Genomic DNA, 18,919 nt, shown 5'->3' on the forward strand with positions numbered 1-18,919 from the left:
CAGTGTTTGGGAATTGGGAATTCTTGTCTGTTCCTTTCTTTTTCCCATTTAATTACCAGGTTTGAGGGGCTTTGCCTCTCGGTTTTTAAGATATTAAGAAAACAATTAGTGATGCTAGCCTTCACTTGTGTTAGGTTTTTATCGCTGGGACTCAGTACCCATCATCCACAACTTAAAGGAGGACAGGTTTTATTTAGCTCATGGTTCAGGGGATTTAGTCTGTGGTCGGATGGCAGAAACATGGTAGAAGGGCTTGGTGGAGCAAAGCTGCTTAGTTCATGGCAGCCAGGTAGCAGGTCCAGGAGAATAGTGCTGGAGAGGAAGGGATAAAAAGGACTTGCTCAAAAGCCACTCCTTCATGACCCACCTAGACGCACCCATAAATGTGCTCCACCAATCCCGCAGGCAGATCCCAGAGCCAGTCAGATTGACACTCCATTCTAACTGCCATATCCCATACCTTGTCAACTTCACACCCAACACATCTTCTTAAACTACTTAGTCTCTCTAAATAAAGACAAGTTCATAATCCCATATCAAACATAATACTTTTGCTCTGCATACAACTGCGAACACTATCCAAAGTGTCAGCTGTTCCAGCATTTTTTATTTATTTATTTTTATTATATATTTTTTGGTACTGGGGATCGAACTCAGGTCCTTGTGCTTGCAAGGCAGGTGGAGGAACCACTGAGCTAAATCCCCAGCCCTTCCAGCATTTTTTAAAAGTTCAAGTAGAGTCTCTTCTAAGACTCAAGGCAAACTCTTAGCTGTGAACCTCTGTAACAATCAAAAACAAGTTATATGATCCTAAGGTACAGTGAGTAGCACAGGGTAAACATTCCCATTCTAAAAGTGAGATATAGGGAAATAGAAAAGAATAATAGGACCAAAGCAAGACTGAAACCCAGCAAGGTAAACAGTAAGTCTTTTCTCATGTCATATATCTAGGGCACATGGTGAGGTATGGCTTCCAGAGGGCTTGAGCAACCCCAACTGTATGGCCTTGCTAGCTTCAGCACACATGGCTTCTCTCTCTCTCTTCAGCTGGCTCCACTCAAGGCTGCAGCTCTCCTTGGCAGATCATGCAACTTCCTGGCATCTCTGACTTAGAGTCTCCATTGTACCTTTGGCTTTATTTCCATAACTTCATCCATTGTCCTTTTAGGGGCTTCTTGCTGGCCTCCCTTGAACCATGGCCCCAGCAGTTTCTGAGTACCTGGATAGCTGACCCCTGTGAAATGAGTCCTCAGGAACTAATTTTCTTAGATGGCCCTTCTCAAGCAGGGGGCCCAGGGCTCTTTTTCAAATGAAACTTTTATACTTTAACACCCCAAGCCTACTATAGAAGGGATCTTGCTGATTCTTGAGGTGCCCTCAAGTCATCTTGTCCATGTACAAAGAACATTTTTTTTTTTTTTGTGGTACTGAGGATCCAGCTCAGGATCTTGCGCTTAGAAGGCAGGCAGCTTAGAAGGCAGGCGCGCTGCCACTGAGATAAATCCTGAGGCCTACAAAGAACTTTTGAATGATGCTAATCTCTTCTGCAGCCACACCTCTTTTGGCCCTAGCTTTATGCATGGTTTCATCTGGGCAAAATTTTTTAAGTTTTTCAGATTTTTTTGATCTACTTTTTGCCTCTTGAGTCTCACTGTAAATAGGACTAAAACCTACTAGCAGTATCCATGCTACAGACTAAATGTTGAGCTACTTTAAAATTTCATCCACCAAATCAGTTAGTTCAATAACCTTAATCTCTGTCTCCTGCAAAGTCTCAGGACATGGGCAAGATGTAGACAAATTCTCTGCTAGAGTGTAACACACACAGCCTCTAATCCAACTCCCATTGGCATCCTTGTTCTTAGCTGAAACTTTCTGAGATGGTCCTTTATTGCTTGCATTCATGTGAGTATTCTGGTCTTCTGAGCTGATGAAATTCGTCCTTCCTGATGTACTTGCAACATTCTAGGTGCTCTCAAGCCTCCTTTTCCAAGTCTTTTCAGCTGCTGCCCCCCAACCATTTCCAAAGGATTTTAAACCACATGGCCAGGTAGAGTCACAGCAATGAGCCTATTTCTCTGATAGAAATTTTCTGTATTAGCTTTTCTGTCACTGGGATACAATACCTGACACCTAAAGCTTAAAGGAGAAGAAGTTTAATTTGGTTTACAGTTTCAGGAGACTCATTTCTTGGTGGACTGGCTGCAAGGCAGAAACATGGCAGAAGGGTTTGGTGGAACAGAGTTGCCCAGATCATGGCAGCCAAGAAGCAGAACAGGGGAACAGTGCCAGAGAGGAAGGGGCAAGAATGAGATATAAAATTTCAAAGTTACATCTGTATGACCCACTCCGTTACACCTAGAAGTGTGCTTTACCAATTCCTCGGGGAGGATCCCAAAGCCAGTCAAGTTGACACTCATACTAAACATCACACTTGAGAAATTCACTACAAACATTTTCTCCTACTTTGTTGATCATCTTTCAACTTTGTTGACAGTGGTTTTGCCATGTAATTGTACTAGCTTTTATCGATGTTAAGAAAATACCTTCATTTTCCTTTATTAAACAAAAATGTCTTATCACTGTAGGCAATTAGAGTAAGTATAAGCAAAATTTTAAAATACTCCTATCACTAACCTTGTTAACATTCTAGTATATCCCATTCTAAGCTTGCATGCACATGCATGTGTTAGATATATTCCTACAGATGCGTGTCTCTGACACTAAATTTTTTTAGATACTGTGTCTCAGGAGTTTACAGATTTTTTTTAGTAGCAGCAGCTTGGCTGGGTAAAACTTGGGCTGGGGATTTAGCTCAGTGGTTCTGCTGCCTGCTCCGCAAGCGCACAGACCCGAGTTCGATCCCCGATACCAAAAAAAGATGTAAAACTTAGCATAGTTACTCAATATTTATCAGAAAAAACAGTTGTATTGGTTAAGGTTCATGGTCCATCCTGATACCTGTCCTTAAAATGCAAGAACTATAAAGCTGCAGAGTGCTAAAAAGCTTATTCTGTTTTATAAAATTTAACAAGACTTAATCATTATCCCTCCCTACTCTGTGTATTTTTCACGTATTTAGTGACTGCCTAATTTTCTACCATGTGTATATGCTGTAAGTCATTTAACTAATTCCTGTCATTGAAAATTTACATTTATATGTAATTTTATTTGTATTATTTTGGGGGAAGAAACCCACAAGGTCAAAATAAACAGTCTTATAGGTGTATCTTTGGGTATAAATTCTGGAGATCAGAATTGCTGGGACAAAGATTAGACACACTTGGATTTTCAGTACATATTATCTTCCTTGATGGTATATGCTCATTTTCTCAACCCTCAGCATCACTTGTTAGTTTCTTGAGTTTATACTTTTTGCCAGTTTAGGGACCTATAATGATAGAGGCAGTAGAAGATTCAAGATGTGTCTATGCTAAAGCATAGCCCACTTCTGCCTTGGCAATACTTTAGAACCACCTACCTCTGGTCTAGTCCAAAGTTTCCTTTCCTGAGCTCTGGGCCAGCTTCTGGAGATGCTTCGCAAATGCAGTCTCATTTGCATTCCCAGTACAGCTAATCCTGAGCTTGTCCTTGGCACAAAGCACTACTAGCCCCAGGCAGGAAGTTCCCATTAACTTCACTCTAGAAAGTGTTTAACAAGGGGTATCTTAAACTGATTACTAAAGATATATGGAAGTAAAACAATGCCCATTTGTTCTTAAGTAGTAATTAGGTTCTTGGATATTAGCTGTTATTTGTTTTGGAGTCATGGTACTTTCATTTTCATGAGGAACTTAGTGTAAATCTTGCCTGTGTTCATTGTGAGTGCCTTCTGCATATGTTCCTTTTCAGGAGATCATCAATGAGTGGGATGAACAGGAACGTGTAGCCCAAGAGAAGGTGGAGCAGGAAAGCAGCCTGTACAGATACAAGAGCAGGAGCTCCAGGACAGCCTTGAGTGAGGAGGAGGAGGAAGAACGGGAATTCAGAAAACAGTTTCCACTGCACGAAAAGGTAGGGTGGTGGTGTTAGGATTTGTTTAGAAATTAATTACCCTGACGCCATATACGTCGCTTCTGAATGGCTTAATGCATATGTCATTTTGTTGTGGTTCATGAGTCTTTCTCAGTTTCCTTTTAGGATGATTACAACCACATTTGAAATTTTAAAAGTTTAACTTTATTTATAGGACTTTGCAGATATTTTGGTAGAACCAGTACTAGAAGAGACAAAAGGAACTTCAGATGGTCAAGAAGAAGCAGCCACAGACCCAGCTCTCCTCTCCCAAAGTTCAATGCAAGCAGTGATGCGGATACACCAGCAGTTGTGCCTCAACTTTGCTCGGTCCCTGTGGTACCAGCAGCAGACTGTGCCATCACATGAGACAAAGGACTACCTCAGCCTGTTTCTGTCTTGCTATCAGACTGGGGCATCTCTTGTGACACATTTCTACCCCCTGATGGGTATGGCATTTAATTTTGTTGTACTCATGGAAAATCAAAATAGATAGATGCAATCACTACTTATGAAACAACTAAAATAATGAATTCTTCATTTTCATTTAATTCTTTATTGATAGTTTCCTTAGTTTAAGGGATTTAACAGTTTTAAAAAGTGATTTAAAATTGTGCAATACGATGGATTTTCATCATTGGGGTCGTTTCAGGTAAAGGATATAGACTTAGTTTACATGATCTTTTCCCTTAATGTTATTTCTACTTTCCTTTTAATAGCTTTAGTGCTTTTCTAAAAAAATCATATATTCTTGGGAGCAACCTGAGAATCCAGAAATTAATCTCTCAAAATGTGATTTGGTAGCAGTGAGTGTGATGCTGTTTCCTGTGTGACCTTGTTATTATCATATGCAAGTAGGAAGACAGCTTTAAATTTTCTTTCTACTCAACCCAGAATAGCTACAAAAACTGAGAATTTGATTAGGTCAATTGAAACTCTTTACTCCCTTCTTTTTACCTAAACACATTGACTTTCTACCTGTGTAGCATATATGCCAGAAATTTGAGAGAGCTTGTGGTAGCTACTGTAATATTAGGGGTCACAGTTTTGTAGGCTAGTTGTTGCTTTGGGGGAGAATAGCATTGAAATATCTGCTTCATTGGTCCCAGTTAGCTCATTATTCTGGCATCTTTGTAATTTGTTGATAAAGCACTGACTTTAATGATGGTCTTGTTAACTTCACAGGTGTTGAACTGAATGACCAATTCTTAGGCAGCCAACTTTTAGCCTGCACCATCTCCCACAACACACTCTGTGGGGAAGCAACATCAGACCTGATGGTGACGCCCACCGGGCCCTATGATTTCTACCAGCACCCCAATGTGCCAGAAGCACGACAGTGTCAACCTGTGCTTCAGGGTTTCTCAGAGGCTGTCAGTCAATTGCTGCAGGATTGGCCGGAACACCCTGCTCTTGAGCAGGTAGGGCAGCCACTTAAGGGATGAAATGCCCACTGGAATCTAATCACTGAGGATGTGACCTCATGTCAGCTCCAGGAACATTCGCTTCCACAAAGCTTTAAAGAACCTCAATTCAGGGCTCAAAATTTTATTTCAAGAGTTGCTCTTCACATACTATTGCTGTCTGTACACAAGCATTTTCTTATTTACTAGGAGTAGACCTTGCTTATTTAAGATTGGCAGTTTCAACTCAGACATGGCTCTGGTCTTCACACAACTCTGTAGTAACTCTCAGTATAGAGAATGAGCAATTATCTTCTAAGACTTCTTAGAAGTCTTCTATCTTCTCAGACTCAGCCTTATTTCTAGAGTAATGCAGCTAATGAAGTTTATCTTGGATCCATAGCCCTGGCAGTTTTCATCCAGTTCTCAAAGCAGAAAGTAAAACTTGCTGCCAGGACTCTGTTTGGTATTCTGTAACTTTGAGTCATTGATATTTCTGCTGAGATGCCCAAATCTTTTTTTTCTATAGCTACTGGTTGTAATGGACAGAATTCGTAGTTTCCCACTTTCCAGTCCCATCTCAAAGTTCCTGAATGGCTTAGAGATCCTTCTGGCAAAAGCACAGGTAAGCTGATTCCCTCTTTTCCTTGTTTAATTTTTTAACAATTTGACAGATTTGTCTTGTGGCACCTTTGTTGTTAGAGAGACAGAAAGTTATACTTTGTGTTGGAGAAGGGTAAAAAACATCCTTGGTTTTTCTGGCAAGGGGTGAGTGAGATCAGCCCAAGTGACTACACTGCTCACATGGTAGGTATGAGCTGCCTCACTCTTTGAGAGTGGAATGTGATATCCACCTGTACTGAGGGATTTCCTGTGCCAGGATGTTTAGCAGGCTGTCACTCTGGCTGAGGGATTCCAAAGCTGTCTTGTTCTGTTCCCACACAGCCACTGAGGTGGCTGGTGCCTCCCCATTTGATAGGAAAAGATCACTGATTTTGATCAAGGTCAGATCTTTATTTTTTTTGGTACCAGGGATCGAACTCGGGAACTTGCGCTTGCGCGGCAGGTGCTGTAACCACTGAGCTAAATCCCGGTCCAAGGTCAGATCTTTAACAGCAGGAATTCAAACACTAATCTACAAACCCAGTGATTTTTTTTTTTTTTTTTAACCTGCCTATAACGTTGACCCTGCTACAGTTCTGCCTTGTGTCCAGAAAGAACTTGAAGCTGGATGTACTTTTAAGCTCTTTGCAGTTACTTGTAAAAGTGCTTAAGGGCCCAGTAGTCTTCTCAAGGAAAGTCCAAGATGTTATTGGGGGAGGAAGTAATTCAGGGGTTTAATAGTGGCTATAGTGAATTCTCTTTGTTTCTTTAGGATTGGGAGGAGAACGCAAGTCGAGCCTTGTCCCTGCGCAAACATATCAATTTGGTCAGTCAGATGATCATTCGTTGGCGCAAACTGGAGCTGAAGTAAGTGACTCTCTGTCCCCCTCATGAGCTTACCGTCTGTTGGAATTTGAGTTTCTTCAGTGTTTATTTAGTATAGCAGTTGAAGAATCTGTTCTTTAACTATTAATCACAGATTTTAAAGCAAGACATCAAAATGACCTTACACGCCTTCACTTTTGATGCAGCACATTGGGTTGTTTCACTGTCTGTGTTTATGAGACTAGTGAGCATTTAGCTTCAGCTTTTGTGATTTCAGCTGTTCAAAATGGATTTTTCTAAGTGCCTTCATGGTCTCTTACTTCATATTTCAGCTGCTGGTCCATGAGTTTAGATAATACCATGAAACGCCACACTGAAAAATCCACCAAGCACTGGTTCTCCATCTATCAGATGCTTGAAAAGCACATGCAGGAACAAACAGAGGATCATGAAGGTAAAGCCTGGCAGGATCTGCCTGGTCATTTGAGTACTGCAGAGTGTTACGTTTACCTGCTCCTGTTTTTCTTCTCATTGCTGCTTTCACCTAGGAGGTATCATTTGACTTCCTGTTTCTCAGAGGTCAGCCAAGAAAGCTGTGTACGTAGTCTTACTGGGAGAATAAGAAAAGTCAGGTTCAAGTGACTTATCCAAGTCTGGAGACCAGTTATATGATAAGGTTGTGTTATTCTCTGTGTCCAAAGATAAAGTCAAAATAAAGGTTGCCTTTTTGGTAGGTAGAAGTTAACATGCTTGAGTTAAGTGTTTCGTACTTAAAGCAAGCACCTTGTAATTCATTTTCATAATTTGATATGAGTGCTGTGAGTACACACCTTATATACAACTGTTACGTTTAAGTAAGTCCACGATCCTTGCTTCAAAGCTTCACCTTAATTGTGGTCTCTACCTAAATGGCCAACTCTTGGTATATCCCATAGTAGATTGAATGCGCTTAGAGTAGGCAGTAATGGCTGAAGGCCCATACATGTTTTCCTTTTTGAATCTCTATAAAGATGACAAACAGATGACCCTGATGTTGCTGGTTAGCACGCTACAAGCATTTATTGAAGGATCCTCTCTGGGAGAATTCCATGTGCGACTTCAGATGTTACTGGTTTTCCATTGTCATGTTTTGCTAATGCCACAAGTTGAAGGAAAGGGTAAGAAAATTTTTTCCCCTTCTTTGTAAACTGCACTGCTAATTGGGCTATGCTTTTAATTTTCCACATGAGACAGGTATGTTGTTGCACACCAGATTTTTAAAAAGACAGTTCTAATCATCTTTAACTTTAATGTGATTCACACTAGATACAGAAAAGAACATTCAAAATATAGGCTGATTTATAAACCACTGGACAGTGAACTGTTGCGGAAGTAAATTGACAAATGAAGCTCTTAGGAACTGGCATGTCAAGGCAGCACATCTGTCTGTCTAGACATTATATATTTTCTGCTAAGCTGCTGCTTGATACAGGCCATTATTATGTTCTTTGATCCAGTGAGAGCACTGCCATGGATAAAGGAACTGCACATAAAACTGTCCTTGACCACAGCAGGGTTTGGATAAAACTGTCACTAAAAAATGAGTCTTAACTACACTACACATGATTGAGCAGTTGAAGTGAACCTCTTTATGTGCCATCCTTTAAGATAGGTGCAGTGTGATTTTATAAGATTCAGAGAAAGAGTTTGAAATAGTGATTTTATAAGAAACTCTGTGTACAACATCTCTAAGAACAAAAGTGCAACAAAAAAATGTGCTTTAAGCTGAAATGAAAAATAGGATAGGGTTGACAGCCTGCATTTCTGCTAAGCTCAGACCGGTTCCTTAAATTAATCTGCTTGTGAATTGTGCTGTAACCTCATAATAGAGAGTAATGAGGAAGGGGCCAGGGATTTAGCTCAGTGGTGCTGCACCAGCCTGCCAAGTGCAAGGTCCCGTGTTCGATTCCTGGTACCAAAAAAAGAGTAATGAGGAAGGATCATCACTGAAATGTGAAGACCATAGGTGGCACCGGTAGCAAATGCAGCAAATGTGATGTTTTTGTTTCCTTTTCATTTCTTCCAGATTCACTTTGCAGTGTTCTGTGGAATTTGTACCATTATTACGAGCAGTTCTTTGACCGAGTCCAGGTCAAAATTGTGGAACTTCGGTCCCCCCTGGAAAAAGAACTTAAAGTAAGATAAACAGCTGTCATGATCACCCTTAGGAGAACAAAATCAGAATATTCTTTTTCTCCATTCCATTCTTTTATACATTTAACAACGAGGCAGGTACTAGGGGGAGTAGAGGCAAGCATCGCAACTGCTAGGTAGGATGACAAAATTGTCATTGTGTGGTATCGGCTCCGCTACTTAACTGTCCGAGTATGTGAGGGGTCAGTGGAGCAGCCCCTGCCTCAGGTTCCTTGAAGGTTTGTGCTCCCCTGGGCTTGCCCAGGCACTTTGTCCCTCTCAGAGATGTGCCATGTTGTTTGGGTTCTGCTGTGGGGAAAGGAAGGCCCTCTCCTTTTGACATTTTCAGTGGTTGTGAAACCAACCCTGTGATAAGGAACCCTGGTATTGACTCAGTGACTTCTAAGATGGAGTACATATCAAATGGCCTATTGATTATAGCTCTTTTTGATTGCATTATGACAAATGTATGGTTCCCCTTTTACACTTATATTACTTGTTCCTCGACACACAGACCTGTGTGTGGATGATGTGGGCGCTGGTCTTTAGCAAACAGATGATCTAGCAAGAAACAGAATAACACCAGCTTTATAAGCCATTTCTTGAACCTCATTTATCTTTCAGGAATTTGTTAAGATATCGAGGTGGAATGATGTCAGCTTCTGGTCCATTAAACAATCTGTGGAAAAGACACATAGGTAATTTATTTTTTAAAACTAGGTGTGACCAAAACTCATAATTTTGCGTGGAGGCTGCAAGGCTATATTCTTATCATGGCCTTACTTAATACAAACGCCTTAAACTTCTACAAAAGTTCACTAGAGGCTGGGCATGGTGGCACACACCTGTAGTCTCAGCACTTGGGAGGCTGAGGCAGGAGGATCGCTGAGAGTTCAAGGCCAACCCGGGCTACATAGTGTGTTCAAGGCCAGCCTGAACTATAGCAAGGCTCTGTCTTCAAAAAACAAACAACCCCCCCATTTCACTAAATTGTGTTGGTGTGGCTTCCTATGCCACCCCAGTGTTACCCAGAGCAAAGTCTGTCTGCAAGAAGAATGAGTATGCCTTGAGACAAAGCAAACTGTTTGATCTAGTAGAGCTGGTCTCTGCCACTCATTAGCTGGTTGTTTTTTTTAATGAACACAATATCCATTTAATAGTTCATAATTCTGTAACTCATCAAGTGTATTGGACTAATGACCTCTATTTTATAATTTTTAAAAGATTTTCTTGTTAGTGCTTGTTTGCAGTGCATTATGATTACATTCATTGTGGGGAGGTGGTATATATATATATAACACATCTTAATTCTTTCTTTTGGCACTGGGGATCGAACTTAGGAGCTTGTGCTTTCGAGGCAGGCGGCGGCACCACTGAGCTAAATCCCTGGCCCCGTCTTAATTCTTTTTATGTCTCTTGTCCTCCCCTTCCTCCCCCTTAGTCTCCTTTCCATTTACAAAATAGCTGTTTATCTTGAGCAAAGCAACCCCACCATTCCTTGCTCTAGTATTCTAGAAAAGGAGATAATAATACTTGCCATATTTTTTCTCTTAAAAAATTAAAATGATTGGGCTGGGGATTTAGCTCAGTGGTTCTGCTGCCTGCCTCGCAAGCGCAAGGTTCCAAGGGTGATCCCCGGTACCCCCCCAAAAATGATTATGAATATTGAAGGAGATCGTTGTATATAAAAAGTACATGTTATTAAGTTATGTGTGTAAGCATTGTAATTTTTGAAAATTATTTCTTTAGTTTTAAGTCCATGTTTCTCTTTTTATCTCTGTTTTATCCGTGGTCAGGACCCTTTTTAAATTCATGAAGAAATTTGAAGCTGTTCTAAGTGAGCCCTGCCGGTCATGCTTGGTGGAGAGTGACAAGGAAGAACAGCCTGACTTTTTGCCCAGGCCAGCAGATGAAGCCATGAGTGAGACATCTCCCATTCAGTGTCTGAATAGAGCACTGAGGGAGACCTTGTTAGCCTGGCCACCAGCTAGGCAGGTACTAGCTTGGGGGATAGTATAGAGGATGATGCCATATGACTGCAAAATTTCTTTTCTTTCTGTTGCATTCACCAGCTTAAGCATCTGTCATTCTAGTTAAAAATGGTGATTTGCTAATGACAGTAACAGGAATTTCATGGATTCTTCACGAAGAAAAATAATGAAAATATACCCCAAAATATGAAAGCTCTTCCTTCATCTAATATCTAAATTCCTAATATTTGAACTGTTAATGAGGGATTGGATGGGAGATGGTGGATTTTGCCTAGCTGTATGTCTGAGAAGCAGTGTGGCTTAAGTACCTCAGGGGCAGCAGTTTTATTTTCATTCTGCTGTGTTCAAAACCAGAGTCTTCTTGTGATTAGCATAGAAAATGTTAGTTGGGGGGGGGGCTGCTGTTACAGTGATCTCATACAAAGCAGTAACAGTTTTCTAAATATTCAAAATATATGCGCACTTTAACGTTGGTGCTACTACATGTGTTGTTATGAGACTTCTGAGATCGTGATAATTTTATGCTGAACTAAGGTCTTGTGTATATACCACTTAAATTTAGCACTCCTGCGGGTTAAAATTATTACTGTCATTCTTAGACTAACCAGTACTCTGTCTCATAGGTCACAATTCCAGAACAGTGTCCAAGTGCTACTCCTTTCTCTATGGAAGGGGAGCTTCTGCGTCGCTTGCCAAAGCTCACAAAACGAATGAGGAAGATGTGCCTTTCATTCATGAAGGAGAGCCCTTTGCCTCACCTAGTGGAGGGCCTTGATCAGTTCGCTGGTGAGTGGCAATTGTTCTGCTTTCCCCTGTGGCCCAGGAGGGCTTGGAGGTGGTACCTGTGTCCTATTTTACATCTTGCATAGTGTTAGTTAATTGAATAAGGACACAGGCTAAAAAACAGCAGAGCCCAAACACAGGAGCCTACTGAGAACACACAGACTGTCCTCACTTTCCTCATACCATCCTTGATGTAAACTAGTGATAGGTTACACCATCTTTTTTTCAGAGTTTGGCTACATTTGCCAATGCTGGTCTCGAGTTCACTTAAGAGATCCTCCTATCTGTAGCACAACACCACTCCCAACCTGAACATTTTCTCTAATAGCTTTGCCTGTACCGGTTCTTGTTGGCAAGCAGCATGGGTAAAGGGGCACAGGTGAATTTCTCAGAGTCTGTAGACTATCCCCTGCTCATTTGTCCTCCCCTAAATAGAAGGAAGATTCACCCAAAGTTATCATCTTCTTGCTTTCTTCCCTCCAAAGAGGCATAGCAGTTTCATTTCCCTGGCTGTCCTTCCTCAGGGCAAAAGATGAGAGCTGAGATCTGTTTTGTAATGTAATAGAGGAATCCATGTCTTAATAGATTGGGTGGCATTATACCACCTCCTTCATCCCTGTCCACCCACACCTCCCAGTGAGTGATGTTTCAGTGAAGCTGGCCTCCTTTTAATGAGATCACTATCTGATGTCAGGGAGCTCTTGATTTTTGCAGTTTAAATAGGATAATAGTCTACTGTCCATTGCTTAAGGTGACCTGTCCCTGAGCCCTAGGATGAGGATATGTGGAGTACACATCCATGTGCATCTCCTGGAAGGGGACACACTGTTAGTAATGTATAGGATTTGTTCCGTTAACTGTCTTGTGATGTCAGTGTAAGGAGTGTGGTGAACTTGTCCTTACCTGATTGATTGCTTGCATTTGTCTGCTAGGGCTGCCTTAACAAAGTACAACAGGCCCGATAGCTTAAACAAAAGAAATTTATTGTGTCACAGTTTCAGAAACTAAAGTCCAAGATCACCATTACCAGTAGGGTTGGTTTCTTCTGAGGCCTCCCTCCTTGGCTTGCAGATGGCCACTCTCCTCTGTATATTCTATTCTGTGTTCTGATCTCTTAAGGAGTCTAGTCTTTGCATTAGGGCACACCCTCACTTTATATTAATTACCTTTCTAAAGACCCTATCTCCAAATGTAGTCACATTCTGAGGTGGGGGCACTCATTCTTTAACAGGAATTTCGTGGGGGTAGGCACAGTCTAGCCATAACACTGTTTGTGGCAGGACACATGTGTTTTCAGGAAGGCAGCATGGTGCTAGAGAAGAACTTGAGTTTTGAAGTTGAGTATGTCTGGGTTGAAGTTCTAATTTAGCCACTTGTTAGCTGAATGGCCTTTAGAAATGACCTTTGTGAGTCTTTTTTAAAGTCTGTAAAATGGAACTATAAGTAAGCACTTCTGAGGTTTTGGAGATTAAAAGTGCATTTACTAAGTAAATGCTACAGGATAGGCACGTAATGGTATTTATCAGAAATTTCCCTCAGGTGATTAAAATTCCTAATATATGCTTCACATTGTTGGTGTTCAGTGAGTGCTTTTTTGCTTGATTGATTATAAAAGCCCTAAATTTAAGAAAGCATCGTTTTGGGTTTGTTTTTGGTTATTATGAAGACATATGAAATCCCGTGTACTCTTATTTTTCTATTTCTATACAGCTTGACTAGTTTATTTCAAGCACATATTGGGCATTTATCAAATGCTAGGGACTATATTAAGTACCCAGATACAGAGATAAATGGTACCTAGTCCTCACTGTTACAGAAAGTCCTACTAGGTATTGAGTTACCTGGACACATTCACAACCCTCTGGGATTTTCATGTTTTCCCCTCAGGTGAAATGATTTCCTCTGTAAGTGAGCTTCAGAGCCTAAAGGTGGAGCCATCTGCAGAGAAAGAGAAGCAGAGGTCAGAAGCCAAGCACATTCTCATGCAGAAGCAGCGAGCTTTATCAGACCTCTTTAAACACCTTACAAAAACTGGTAAGGTTTTTGCCTGAAGCACTATGAAATATAATCACCAGCTTTGGGGGGAAGAAAAGCAATGGGTGATTTGGGGGGAAATTCAAGAGATAGTAGAAAACAGAGTGGCAAGCAAGGTTTTGAAATGTCATTCTAAGAGTTCTCATAGTCAGCACAATGCTACTACTATGAACTTTTGATTCCCAAATATTTAGTTTTGTAATGAGGTTTCTGAGTCCAAATTTTTTATTTTTATCACCGTGTTTTGGTATTGCACCCACCCTTCCAATGTAGAAGAAAGAACGGAGACTTTCCAACTTTGCTGAGCATGAGTCATCTGGGGAATCTTGTTAAAGTGTAGGTGCTGATCTCGTCCCTGAGGGGCAGGGCACTAGTCTGTGTTTCAACAAGCTTCTGGGTGTTGCTATTCATGGGACTTTGCTTTGAGTGGCAGGGGTAAAGGGGATGCATCCTTTTCTTCCTGAGGTTTTTTTTTTTCTTAAATGAATGCTGTTTTCTAGGTTTGTCATACCGCAAAGGTCTCGCCTGGGCCCATTCAAAAAATCTGCAGGAGTTGCTTCATCTTCACCCATTAGATCTCCGGAGAGCACTGTCCATAGTCAGCGGCACTCAAGAGGCTGATTCCAGGTTTGATATTCTTTCCCTAGTTACAAGCCATTTAAGCCTCCATGTTTTCACTTGCCAAAAAGAGAATAGCACTGCCTCTCCAGCAGAGTTGTAAAGATTAAGAAAGATACCATTTATAAAAGTGCCTGGCTCAGAATTCGGCCCTGATGAACATTCAAAAAGTATTGATTTTCTTTTTTTCCTCTCTTCCTTGTATTCACTTTTCCTGTTCTTAATCTTTTTGTTTTGTTTTTTGTTCTTGTGGTGCTGGGGACTGAACCCTGGGCATGCTAAGCATGTGCTTTACTATTGAACAACATCCTTAGCCTATGTCCTCTTTTTCTGGTGCTTTGGTTTTCCTGAGGTTTGCTGTCTTGATTTGAATGTATGTATGAGTAGAAGGCTAAAAAACTGCCCTATTTTGTTTTGTTTTGTTTTCTTGAGACAGGGTATCACTAATGTAGCTAAGGCTGGCCTTGAGCTCACTATGTGGCCCAGGCTGGCCCCAAACTCAACGATCCTCCTGCCTCAGCCTCCCAAGTGCTGGGAATATAGGCATGCACTACCACACTTGGCTTTGGCCACATTTTTTGCTGCCTCTGGTATATCCTCTGATAATCTTCAATGTGAGAATCTGTAAAGGTGGTTTTTTTCCCCATAAAGGTTTGAGACAGTTATTTCCCTATTAATAATCACACAGAAGTTGTTGTAAACAATACTTTGCGTGTGTTTTGTTTGTTCAGGATTGCTCAGAGGGCTTTAAATTTGAACCATAGAGCATTATAATAAAAAAGAGAACATTTTATACCAGCATCCTGGACTTTTGGCTCTTTCAGGATAATTTGCCAAGTGAGTTTGTGTTTCCATTTTGTCAGCAGTTTGCCATAGCTCAGTCATGGCTCTAATTTACATAGTCTCCAATTTACTTTAGTTCTCAACCAGCCCTGTGACTTCTCTCACATTCGTCAGCTAATACCATGTATCAGTCAGTTCTTAATGATTTATATTGTCTGTGTAACCCTGGTAAGCACCAGAGTTCATGACTCCTAGCCTCCCATGTCAGAACAGTTGTAGAGACTTAACTGAGGAAACCATATTGTCATCATCATCTAATTCCCCAAGATACTTCCAATGCTCAGTATACCTCTTTTGAATGAAGGAATAAGTTTGAGTGAATCCTCATAGAAATAAATGTGTTTAGACTGTTGACTTTTGGTTGTGGCCAGATAGACCAATCTCTGAGTCTTTAGTTTCTGGGATAGGAGATTGTGGTTTTAATAAAATCATTGTTATTTCTTTGCAGGCTGCTTGCAGAAATTTCATCTTCGTGGGATGGATGCCAGAAGTATTTTTATCGCTCTCTTGCACGGCACACCAGGCTTACTGCAGCCCTAGCAACTCCTGCCAAGGTAGAATGATAGAACGTAGGAATTGCAGGAGCCCAGGGAAAGCTCCTATTCAGTATATCCCAGGGTAGCAGTCTCAGACCTTGTCAAGTGATAATAGCCGATTAGTGGAAGTGACTGAACTTTTTGCAGGACATCATTAAACTCAATACAATAAATCAATGTAATTTTGTGGTAAATTGTAAAGCATCTCATAATAAATTCTATTATGTACACTTAGTAGAACCAGCTGTGTAAGAAAAATTATGTAAGAAAAACTTCCTATTGCTTTAAAAAAAAACCCAAAAACTTCCTATTGAGAATGCCATCTTAATCTTTTTTTCATTGTGAATTAAGACGATTAGTACCTATTTTTTTTAGGTTAAACCTAGTTCCACCTGATGGAATTTCAGTTATCTGTGGAAGTGTAACCTGAGAATCATTGCTCAAAAAAGATGAATGTGTGGGCCGGGGATGTAGCTCAATGGCACCATCCCTGCCTGGCAAGTGCAAGGTCCTGAGTTTGATCCCCAGTACCTGGAGGGAAACAAGAAAAGATGAATGTATTGCTTCTAAACACACCCACAGCTCATTATAAAAGCAAGGGACTCTACTTGACAGAGTGTTCCATGAAACAGCTTTCTAGTTGAGCCTGCATGCGTGGTTTTTGCTAGCAGCATCTTCAACATGCTTTTTCTCCCTCTGCCAGGAGATGGGCGTGGGGAACATTGAGAGGTGTAAAGGGTTCTCAGCACATTTGATGAAGATACTCATCCAACAGCGACGCTCCTTGACAACACTGACGGAGCAGTGGATCATCCTCAGGTATCGCTGAGTTCAGTTGGTGGCATAAATTAGGTATTGTGTAGGTCATCTTAGACTTGCTGCACATGATGAGAAAAATGGAATCTGCTGTCAGTAGAACTGTGAAATAAATTTGAGCCCCAAAGAGGAAAAGGGTTTTCTCTTGTCTCTGCTGTTTGGGTGTTTCTTTGGTGGTACTGAGGATTGAACCCAGGGTCTTTGCACTGAACAACATCCCTAGCCCTTTTTTATTTAGGGATAAGGTTTCTAAGTTGCCCAGGCTGGGCTCAGACTTGTGATCCTCCTGCCTCAGCCTCCCAGAGTGCTGGAATTATAGATATACACCACCACGCCTGGCTTGCTACTTGGTTTTGGTGATATGTCTCTGATTCCTCTGCTCCCCCATGCTGTGACCATACCTCTGGAGAAAATGAAGCCTGGGGAATGATTACAGGCCCAAGTCAGACTGTAGAGACTGTCATGGGTAAATTCCGTCTGGATCTAGAATGAGGCTGAAAATAGGTTTGATACTTGATAGACAGGTAGTGTTCATTATATCAGGTGTCCTAGTCTCTGGGCACAGATCAGATTTGAGTCTGCTTCTCTTAGTCTTTTGGAATCACCAGCTGGCAGTTTGCTGAGGAATACACAAAGTTCCTTGGTAAAACAGGAAGGCTGTCATCATTTCACTTAATGGATTCAGGCTGAGAGGTAGTATTTCCAGACTCTATTCACTTTGGCTTCATCAGATTTCTGCTGCATTTATTAGGGTTTATTTACCAAAGTACAAACATTTACTAGGTGATAGATAATTGAAATCACTGCAGTGGACTCTAAGGGTCAGATGATAAGACATGAGTTTTGATACTTCTTCAAAGATTGAAGGATGTGTTTGTGTCTAAGTACTTTGGGAGGCATCTGAACCGACTTCTTATTTTCTTACCTATTTGGGGGATTGCTTTTTTGGGGGTGGTGGTGCTGGGGATCAAACCTGGGGCTTCATACATGCTAGGCAAGTACTCTACTACTAAGCTACAACCTCAGCCCTTCCTCCTTAATTACATGGAAAAGCCCATGCTTCTTCAGAAGTTAGAAAAATTTTGTTAAAAGCAACATGGTGACGTGGTTAAAGATGCCATTGTGTTTTCCATTGGGTTTCTCTGTATAGGAACCTTCTCAGCTGTGTGCAGGAGATCCACAGCAGGCTGACAGGGCCCCCTGTCTACCCTGTGGCCTTCCCACCTCAGGACAGTATGCAGCAGTGGACAGAGCGGCTACAGCATGTGGCCATGCAGAGCCAGATCCTGCTTGAGCAGCTTTCCTGGTTCTTCCAGTGCTGTCCCAGTGCAGGGCTGGCGCCAGGCCATGATCAAGCTTCAGTGCAGGGTCAGCCTTCTGCCTCCCACCTGGAAAGACTGGAACTCACCAAGGGACAGCTGTCTGGAGCAGTGCCAGACATAATTCCCTCTGATGTGGGGTACCCATCCCCAGTACCTAGAATTCAACTGCCTTCTGGTTGCCGGATGCGTAAACAGGACCAGCTTTGGCAAGAGTCGACTGCCAGGATAACAGAGATGCTGAAAACCATTAAAACAGTGAAAGCTGATGTCGACAAAATTAGGCAGCAGTCTTGTGAGACTCTCTTTCATTCTTGGTGAGTGTTTCTATGTGTACTCTTCCTCTGTGTGCTTGAGTACTCATTCAGTATTCAGTTCTCAGATAAAGTTACGAAAAATTGTGTTTCAGTCCTCTGCTGTTCAGTAGGACCTACATGGTACTTTGTGTCAGATGTTTTGCTATAAACCTTCAGATACCAGGAGTTTTGCTCTGTATACAGTTTAGTGGTTGAGAGGGAGGGTGTGTGTGTGTGTCTGACCCCTCTTCCTTTCAACATTGTGGCATTTCTGTTGCAGGAAAGATTTTGAAGTTTGCTCTTCTGGGCTCAGTTGCCTGTCCCAGGTGTCAGCTCATTTGCAAGGCCTAGAGTCCTTGTTCATTGTTCCAGGAATGGAGGCTGAGCAAACAGACCCACAAATGGCATTAGTTGAAAGCCTGGAATATGTAAAAGGGGAAATTGATAAAGCCACGGATGACTTTACTACTTGGAAAACACATCTACTCACTTCAAACAGCCAAGGAGGTAAGGACTTTTCATAAAGAAGTAAAAGCCCATCATAGAATGATGTCTTATAGATTTAAGCAGATTGTTTTGGTCTTGCTGTACCTATCTGGGGTCCTGAGGCAAGGACGTGGGTTAGAATCCATGGCTCCACCTTTTTTTCCTCATTTGTATGAATGC

At 41.5% G+C, this 18,919-nt stretch overlaps 1 protein-coding gene across 5 annotated transcripts in view; it reads left to right on the top strand.

Moving 5' to 3' along the window:
• Mdn1 (midasin AAA ATPase 1) overlaps nucleotides 1-18,919 on the top strand; it is a 160,032-nt gene that overhangs the window by 114,587 nt on the left and 26,526 nt on the right. For all 5 annotated transcript variants that reach the window (XR_002388006.2, XM_021240695.2, XM_021240696.2 and 2 more), the window contains exons 64-80: nucleotides 3,853-4,014; nucleotides 4,190-4,463; nucleotides 5,200-5,435; nucleotides 5,947-6,042; nucleotides 6,793-6,887; nucleotides 7,178-7,299; nucleotides 7,856-8,002; nucleotides 8,911-9,020; nucleotides 9,642-9,715; nucleotides 10,814-11,012; nucleotides 11,632-11,794; nucleotides 13,679-13,825; nucleotides 14,326-14,452; nucleotides 15,735-15,840; nucleotides 16,526-16,641; nucleotides 17,789-18,274; nucleotides 18,534-18,760. Coding sequence is in view for 4 of the 5 variants with exons in the window: in XM_021240695.2 (XP_021096354.2) it covers nucleotides 3,853-4,014; nucleotides 4,190-4,463; nucleotides 5,200-5,435; nucleotides 5,947-6,042; nucleotides 6,793-6,887; nucleotides 7,178-7,299; nucleotides 7,856-8,002; nucleotides 8,911-9,020; nucleotides 9,642-9,715; nucleotides 10,814-11,012; nucleotides 11,632-11,794; nucleotides 13,679-13,825; nucleotides 14,326-14,452; nucleotides 15,735-15,840; nucleotides 16,526-16,641; nucleotides 17,789-18,274; nucleotides 18,534-18,760 (2,887 nt within the window). In the remaining variant the exon portion in view is untranslated. The remainder of the gene's footprint in view (nucleotides 1-3,852; nucleotides 4,015-4,189; nucleotides 4,464-5,199; nucleotides 5,436-5,946; nucleotides 6,043-6,792; nucleotides 6,888-7,177; nucleotides 7,300-7,855; nucleotides 8,003-8,910; nucleotides 9,021-9,641; nucleotides 9,716-10,813; nucleotides 11,013-11,631; nucleotides 11,795-13,678; nucleotides 13,826-14,325; nucleotides 14,453-15,734; nucleotides 15,841-16,525; nucleotides 16,642-17,788; nucleotides 18,275-18,533; nucleotides 18,761-18,919) is intronic.

The sequence above is a fragment of the Heterocephalus glaber genome, unplaced genomic scaffold (assembly GCF_053883595.1).
Source record: "Heterocephalus glaber isolate CG9 unplaced genomic scaffold, H.glaber_assembly_v1.0 deba00001523, whole genome shotgun sequence".
NCBI lineage: Eukaryota > Metazoa > Chordata > Mammalia > Rodentia > Bathyergidae > Heterocephalus > Heterocephalus glaber.